At 38.7% G+C, this 9,076-nt stretch overlaps 1 protein-coding gene across 4 annotated transcripts in view; it reads left to right on the plus strand.

Moving 5' to 3' along the window:
- Positions 1-8,834, plus strand: part of sdk2 (sidekick cell adhesion molecule 2) — a 123,198-nt gene extending 114,364 nt beyond the window's left edge. For all 4 annotated transcript variants that reach the window (XM_015396146.1, XM_015396144.1, XM_015396143.1 and 1 more), the window contains exons 44-45: positions 6,095-6,224; positions 7,405-8,834. In XM_015396146.1, the coding sequence (XP_015251632.1) occupies positions 6,095-6,224; positions 7,405-7,821 (547 nt within the window). In that variant the 3' untranslated portion in view covers positions 7,822-8,834. The remainder of the gene's footprint in view (positions 1-6,094; positions 6,225-7,404) is intronic.
- The last annotated feature ends 242 nt before the right edge of the window (positions 8,835-9,076 follow it).

The following is a 9,076-nucleotide window of genomic DNA, read 5'->3' on the forward strand; positions in this document are numbered from 1 at the left end:
ATACAAGTTTAACAGGAAGGTTACTCTACTTTAAGTTAATTTAAGTGCAACTAGAGGGAGAGGGGGTATGAAAAATTAATTTTACTTCTTAATACCCCTTTTCACAAAATGTACATGAATCAATGTCAGTTTTGTTTCTGTTTATGTTCAGGTGAATTTAGTTTGTTTAGAAACTGCAGTGTGTTTTGGGTTGATGTTAACCAGTCTCTTTTTCTGTGTATTTGGTTGAGTTATTTATTGTTGTCAAAATTGTCTGAAATGGATTCCTTTTCATATTCATGTCAACTGATGGCTCTGCATAAGGAAAGCTAAACGAGTGTGATATGTGTCATAATTTTGTGTTCAACTGATCACTTTGCACCTTTTTTATTCCCATTTCTAAAATGTTTTTTTTTTCTTTTAGAGTTTGTATTATTCCCTTGCCTGTTGTCAGTCCTGACATTTTAAGCCACCAAACCAAGCCTCCTTCCTCCTAACTCATTTATATTCACTGTTTTGGGAAGCGGCAAACTATACATGAGAACAGCACAATACTAGCCGATTAGCATTCAAGAGTGTCTGCCTCTGCTCTTTGTCTGCTCATCTCTGCTTGAGACAAAGAGTGCTTTTGGGTCAGAGCTGCTTCTTTTTCTTTGGCCTTTAGCCTTTGTCGCTCTGCTGTGGGATTTATTCTAACATAAACTACTGTCAGCAGGACTTTGGTGCTCTGGTTGTTTGGTGATGTTTAGTTAAACATTTGATAAGAGGGGTTTCACAGACAGCAGCATGAGAAGTTTGTTTAGAAGCATAGGTCATGGTCAGATGAATGAGCTTTGTTACGGGCTAACAGTCTGTATCTTGTCACAGCAAATGCTCAACAGAGATGTGCTTGTGCACATTGGTGTGCACAATATTGTGGAATGTACTGGAAGGTGAATTTAAATGCAGGTTAATCTGCCATGCTCTCCTTGACCATGGAGGCACAAGAAGGGGATCAAAGGCACTCGGGATGCTCCTACTCTTTGAAGAAGTCCAATCTGCAAATGAAGGAGGTCTGGGCAGACTTCCAACAGGACATTTGTGAAAATGAAGGAAAGAAGGATAAATTAGCCTGATATGGCAATGGAGAAAAAATGCAGCACTCTTAAATAACTCAGAGCTCTTGATCAATGGCCACCTCCTCCCTCACACTCACATGGGTGCATCTTTTTTGATGTCTGACTTGCTTTATCAGTGTCGGCCCTCTCACATCAAGCCTTTTAACCTAAAGGCGATATATGTGTTTGCCGTGCCAAGGCCATTATCATGTGGGGCTTCAAAATTTGCTTTAAAAACATGCAACAATCTAGCTTCTGTTTTTGTAAATCAATGCACATACTTTTACTTCAGAAACTGTCAGATTGGGGAAGAAGAATTTTTTATGTGACTTAGTGTATTGGTCCTGAACAGACCTGTCTGAGTATTTCACAAATGAATGACCTAATTGGAATTGCTCAACCTCTCACATTTTATCTCAGATTTTTTTCCCTGCAGATCAGTCTTAAAAAGAGGAAATATTCAATGAACAGCTGTGTTGTTTATGCCATGGTTGATCAGAGGAGAAAAGAAACATTAAGCACCTTTGAAGACTCTCAGGATTGTTTTACATCAATATAAGATTAATTCAAAAGGATCTGTAAGATTACTTCAAATAACTAATATTTACAACTAAAGTATGCTGAACATCCCCTCCTGTCAGGCGAGAACTCAAATGCTTTTCACACAGTTAACCAAGATTGTAAAGTGGACTGCTAATTGGAAAAACATTGCCTGATCCAATAAGTCCTAATTTCAACAGCAACATTCAGATAGATTTGTTGAAAGCCTTAGTACTTCCTGATATATGTTAGTAATTCTGACTGCTGTTGGTACTGTAACAGCTTGAGGGATAATCTTGGTGTATTTTGGGTATTCACTGTGCTCCAGTGGCCTAAACAGTTACCAGGATCTCTGTCCAAAAGAATACTGTTGTAATGTTTGTAAGATTTGCTTGTGTGAGAGGCAGCTGACATTGCATATGATGCTATCATGTCTGTATGGACTAAAATCTCAGAGAAAAGTTTACAACCTTGTTGAATCTATGCCATGAGGAGTTAAGCCACCTCTTAATGCAAAAGAGATGCAACCTACAACAAGCATGGTATATCTTATAAAGTTGGAAGTGATAGTACTCAGTAAAGAGACCAAAGTATTCTGCTTGGCCAAAGACCACCACACCAGGATCAAATACTGTAATATCTTGTTAGACCAAATTTAGCTTTGATTTATGCATGCATTTGCTGGGCTATTGTTTCAATAAGCTTCTGCAATGTCACAAGATTGATTTCTGCCCAGTTTTGCATATTTTTTTATCAAGATCTTGCACTGATGATGCACACACCCGAAACAAATGAATGGTTAATGGACAGGCCACTGCTAAACTCAGCAACATTCCAAGGAGGTGATTCAGCCTTTTGTTTCAGGTGTGTTGAAGCACGGATACATGCAAAAGCTGCAGGACAGTGGCGCTACAGGGGAGATGATGCATACCCCTGGTACAGCACACCTAAATACAAATCCAATTCAAAGTGGTTAGACTTCGACAACATTAATTGCTATATTGTATACAAAGAGTGTATACAGAGCGAAATTTAGTTTTGTACAGCTCTCATGACATTTCCATTTCTTAAAGTGCAGTAGTGATGATGAAATGAAATGAAATAGTACAATATAAGCAAAGTAATCGCAGGATAAAAGTAAGTAAAGATAAAACATGATAAAAAAAAACAGGCAAATAGAACTGTTAGACCACAGGCTTAAACTGATGATACCTCAGCTAACAGTTTATCCTCAAAAGTCAAAGGCGGTTCTAAAGTACTGGTAATGGGTTTTTTATAAATAAAAGAACTGAGACCTGCAGCACTTTTAGAGTCTTCTGAGAGTTTGTTCCAGATAACAGGGAGCATAGGAACTAAAAGCTAATTCTCAGTGTTTAGTTCTGGTTCTGGGTGCTCAGAGAAGGAATGAACTAAAAGACTTTAATAATCTGGGAGGCTGTTACACTGACAACATATCTGTTATGTATTGAAGAGCTAATCCATTTTAAAGTCTATTCTCTGAGCTACAGGGAGCTGTTTTGAAGGTTTCTGAACGTATAGTAGACCTGATCAACTGCAGCAACCCAAGATCATAGAGCTGCCCCCATAGGCTTATATAGTGAATACTAGGCATGATGGGTCAATCACTTCACCTTCTTCTTTTCTTACCCTAATGCGCCCATCACTCTGGAACAGAGTAAATCCGGAGTCATCAGACCATATGACCTTCTTCAATTGCTTCAGAGTCCAATTTTTATGCTTCCTAGCTTCCTTTCCTGTTAGCCTCACTGATTAGTGGTTTTCTTAAGGCTGCACAGCTGTTCAGTCCCAGTCTTATGAGTTCTCTTTGCAATGCGCATTTCTAAATGCTCTCACTATTAGACATAACCTGGAGATCTACTGTTGTTTATGCTTCATTTTGATTTCAAAGAACATTTCAGGATTTTTTTTTCCAGCCTCATTTTTTCCTCAAAGACAATGGATCCTCACTGTCTCTCCGGTTTTTAATAGTTCTTAACCCAATGTTGGTAGTTTTTGCAATCTTGTTAAATGTGTTCTCTGCTTGATGCTTGCAAATGATTTGACTCTCTTAAACAGACTGACATCTTCATCCACAACCATGGGGTGTGTCATATAACATAACAACAAGAAATGAGAAGCAACTAATTTCACCAATTGGGGTTAAATAACTTGTTGCCAGCGGAAACATAATCGTCAGTGCAGTAATTATCCAATAGTAGGCTTGTACCTACTTGCTTAATTAAATCCAGGTAACAGCTTTTTGGCCAGACGGTATATTATATAATCTTCTTTCAGTCATATCAACCATTTAATATTCATTTAACCCTAGTGCTACATTCAAATAACCAAACATACAGTACTCACATTCATTCAACAACACATGCAGGGTACATTTTTGTTTTATTATTAAGCTATATTTAACCAGGGGGAAAAAAATCTCATTTAGATTAAAAACCTCTTTTTAAGGGAGTCCTGGCCAGGAAGCAGCAATGTTACATATTGAACAGAAATCCATCAAATTAAATGACATCTACATGAAAAGACATATCAAGTAAAAAAATGACAGATAATTGAAGCAGTTTAAAATTCTTGCATTTTCAACTTAAAAGCATTTAGAAATAGAAACTCAGTAAAGTTCCAGTGTCCTCGTAAAAAATTCCACGCACAAGGATCTGTGTAGACAATGTCCTTCTTCGCTAAATCTGTGCGGGCAAAAGTAACCGTGAGCAACAGCTGATCATTGGATCTCAGGGCATAAGAGGCCAATGCTTTTCTGTATAAATAAGGTACAAATGGAATAGGGCAGTAATCCAAGAAGGGCCTGGTAAATAAAAGTTAACCAATGACTCTGCCTTCTCGTAGAGAGGGATGGCCATCCCATCCAAGAGTAAAGGTCACAGATATGTGCCATGGTTCTACAGTTCGTTATTAATTAGGCATTAAGAAATAATTTAAGATTAATAAATGAATACTGTACAGCAACAAAGGCTTTCTGTAAGGAATTAACAGCCTGTTAAGAAGATGACCCAAATCAATAAATAATTGTATCATCAGCATACAAATGCATATTAGCATCAGATAAACTTAGTTTCATTGTTGATGTACAGCAGAGGTGGGCAATTCCAGTTCCTGTGGGCCGGTATCCTGCAACCTTTACATGTGCCTTTGGTTCAACACACCTGAATCAAGTTATTAGATGATTGGGAGGACTCTGGAGAAACTGACTGCATACTAAGGAGATAATTGAGCCATTTGATTTAGGAGTGTTGGACCAAGGATGGATGTAAAAGTTGCAGGATACTGGCCCCCAGGAACTGGAATTGCCCACCCCTGATGTACAGGATAAATAAGAGGGGGCCCAAAACAGATCATTGTGGCACACCCTTCTGAACAGTAAAAAATTCAAAACAAAGGCCCCCACATTTTATACACTGCAACCTGTTTTCTAAATAGTTAAAAAACCAAGCATCTGTATGCTCTGACAGTCCATCAAGATGGAAAATTATCCAACTAAATTATATGGTTTTGTTCATGCAGTTGTATACATTTGTGTTAGTAAAACTTGCACTTCCATGCATTTTTACCATGGATTTTCTGTCCTCTTCAGGCTTCCTACATCTAAAACAAAGCAATGTTGTGGTTTTTAAGTTGACAGGGACTCCAAAAAACCAAGCGTAGCTATCAAGCAAAGAAAAGGTTAATTTTTCATTAGATTTCTGTATGCTTTATTGGCATTATTCCCATATAAGCCCACTGATGCAGCTCAGTCAAGAATCGGTAGCTGCCCAGTTGAACTTTGTTACGGTCCACTTAAGCAGACCTTACAGTCATTACTTTAGAAGAAATAAAAAATGATTGCATACAAGGATGCTTCTCTTGCTTCACTTTATGGGCATAAAGACATCAGATAGATGTAAGGGGTCTTGTCCAGCTTGACTCGGAGCTTAGTTACAGAGCTCTTCTGCAGTAACCGTAAATCTTTGTCTCATTTTTTAAATCATCCAGGTTGAATCATGACAAAGTGGATTTTCAAGAGCAAATTAATAATGTTTTGTGCAGGATTTTGTTTTTGCATCTCATGAAGGTTGAAATGAGCTTAACCTGCTGCTTATTTATAACTGACCTTTATCAAGGATTTAAAGAAGGGTAGCAATTATTTTGGTCTTCCTCATATATTTAAGGGCTCCCAGGAATATGCATTAGTCAGTTGTGTGGTTCCCTGAAATAATTTAGCATTTTCATTTTTATTGTCAGTGAATCTGTGGTAATTTTTCCTTTTCTAAAAACCTTGGAGGGATTAAACGTTATTTTATATCTATGAGTTGTAAACTTTTAATGATCTCCACAGCAGTTTTGTCAAGGGGATGGCTTGTTTTATATATTGTTTGCTCGCGATTGTTTAAAATTAGTCTACTTTTTTAAATTTCAGATCATACTAACTGTTATATCTCTCCCCCCACCCCCACCTATCTCTTTAGGTCTCCTCCAAGACCCAGTCCTGGAAGTCTGCACTATTCAGATGAGGATGTCAGCACTAAGTATAATGACCTGATCCCTGCAGAAAGCAGCAGTTTGACTGAAAAACCCTCTGAGGTTTCTGACTCTCAGGTAGCGACTTTGGCTTAAATTCTGTAATAAGCAGTGAACAGGAATAAAAAGTACAATTCAGCTCGATCATTTTCTCAAAGTGACAAATTTCTCCAGGGAAAAGTTGTAACCCTTTCACAAAAAGATTATTTTACTTCACTTTGCTATTGCTAAAAACTAGACAGTTTTATGACTGTGGGGCAGTGTTTCCTGCAATAAATTAAAACAGTTTTGCATTACAATCTCCCTCAAGTGGATCATCTGGAAATTAAGTATTCCCTATTAGCATATGCAAGTCGCTGCTGACATCTCTGAATCTTTTATTACCAACTTTTTATGGAGGGAAATGGTACGCAGCTACTTGCCGTTCCCCCCTGTGTGCTAAAATGTCTTTGAAACTTATTAATGTTTTTCTAGCAGACGTTTATTTATTATTTTAGGTATTCCCAGCACATTACAAGGTGTGTGTAATGAATAAACAATAAAAAGGTTTAAGGCGATAAGAGTAACCAAAAGCTGAGAAAGTCAAAAGAGTTTTCTTTTGCAAATTCTGATCAAGTCATCTGTAGTCCTGCTCATTTATCTGCAAAACATCATTCGATCCGAACAAACAGTGCTCTCCCCTGTGACACAACCTGGTGTTATCCTTTTTCCTCTGCATAGCCTCCCACTGTTTACCTGCCACTTGTTCAAACAAATGGTCCTTCGACATCTGCTAGGCCGTAGTATCTCAACACACTAGTGTGTGAGTAAGCGTTTGTCATGCAAGCAGAGTCTAATGTTCTCTTCAGGAGTAATTTGCTTTCCCTTTTTTCTTGCAGTTTTTGTTTCTGAGCAAGCATGATAAAGGGTTCATCCACACAATCATTCATAACTTATGAGCTCAATAATAGAAGAAGCAAAAAAATAATTCTGTAAACACTATCTCTATCCAATTCTAGGACGCTCTTGTGTACACTTATCACGTCTGTGCTCTACAGAGCAATTGGTGAGCTCCTGCAGTGTATCTGACACATTCCCCATAGAAATTATGTTCTGCCCCTGTAATATTTACAGTGCATTAATAGATTTACAGTTGTGAATAGAGGGTTCCTGCTGTGCCGTAAATCAGAGTTGTGTCTTTGTCAGTAACCAGCTCCGTAATAGAAATAGAATGACATTTTGTTATATCTCTTTTGACTCTTCTCTTGCAACCTTGCAGGGCAGCGACAGCGAGTACGAGATGGATCAGAGCCGACAAAAGACCCACTCCTTTGTCAACCACTACATCAGCGACCCTACCTACTATAATTCCTGGCGGCGGCAGCAAAAAGGCGTCTCTCGTCCGCCTGCGTATGGCTACTCCCAGCCCGAGCCCCTTGTGGAAAAGGAGTCCCGCCCGCACCCACCACCCGTACCCCCTCTTCCCCCCCTCCTTCCACAGAGCGCCCCATCTCCACAGCCCCAGTGCCAGGGCCCAGGCCAGGGCACTTTGTTCAGGCCTAAGGGAAGCCGGACTCCCACCCCCTCACTGCTGTCCTCCGACCCCCCCAGCCAGCACAGCACCCTCTACCGCCCCCCCAGCAGCCTGGGCTGTGCCGCTCCGGCTCCTACCGCAGGCTTCTCCTCCTTTGTTTGACACACAGCTCTCCCTCTAACAATCACCCTGAGGACAAACCTTTGATTTTCCTTGTTGGTTGAATTACTGTATATTTTGCTTATTCTTTTTTTTGTATATTTTGTTCTGTCAGAATGACAGAGTTTTTTTTGCTCAATATTAAGCATTGCAGGCATTTTAAATAGTGCTTTCTCCTCTGTGAAGAGTGTGTATGACTGTGTTTAGCTCGTTTTTTTTTGTTGTTTTTTTTGGTTAATCTATGTATTCCGTATTTTATGAAAAGACAATCATTTCAAAGATTTTCTGCCTCCATTAGGGTATATTTGATTTATCAACAATGTTAACATGGGAAAACAGAACTGAGAGTTCTGAAAAAAAGAGACCCTTGTTTTAATCTATTGTATATTTGTTTTTCATGAGAGCTTTATGAAGAAAAGGACCATAGATCCATATAGAGATTGGACCTCTTGGCTTATTGAAAATGGGCGAACGAGCTCAGAAGGGAAAAAGTACTGTCTTACTAAGGACGAAACAAGACGGAGGAATGGACTCTGATCTGGAACGAGAGGCACTTGTGCTCTTTGTTGCCCTCGGCTGCCTTTTGGTTTCTTACTCCGTCTAGTCACTGCTGGAGTTGCAGTTTATTGTTTACTGTATGTACTTGTCTCATATCGTTTACCAGATATTTATATCAATCAGCTTCAAGCTCAGAAGTTTCCGAACATCACTAGTGACAAATGCTATGAATCACATTAAACCATTGTGGCACCTTTCTAGTCGTCTGAGGATACTGATTGTGGGCTGGGGTTCTCTCCATTCATATGAACAAATGCTTGTCTGATATGAAGGGGTATCATTAAATTACAGTATATGTTGCAACTGGACAGATAAAAGCCTTTAGCTTAAAAAACATGGAGTGTCTTGAAAATAAAACAATACATATTTCAAGAAATGTACTCTTTTTTTGAATATTTTTAATTTAAACAAAGTTGCTATTTTGGAATTGTTATCCACAGCAGCCTAAACAGTATTCTATAGTATGAACATTTTGGCTGCACCTTTCAAAGAATGAACTTCCTCTTTAAAATTGCTTAAAATATGTGTTTTGTTCTAATAATCTGAAAGGGTCTGCATGCATTAGTACAATAGTAGTTGTTAGGCAACATCTAAGTGTCAAATTGATACTTAAGTGTGGCGTTACAGCCAAAGGTCTTTTAGGATGTGTTTATATCAGCTTTGCAGATCTAGACACAGGCATTTTCTTCGTAAGTTTGAA

This window comes from Cyprinodon variegatus, unplaced genomic scaffold, assembly GCF_000732505.1.
Source record: "Cyprinodon variegatus isolate N-32 unplaced genomic scaffold, C_variegatus-1.0 Scaffold778, whole genome shotgun sequence".
Taxonomy (NCBI): domain Eukaryota; kingdom Metazoa; phylum Chordata; class Actinopteri; order Cyprinodontiformes; family Cyprinodontidae; genus Cyprinodon; species Cyprinodon variegatus.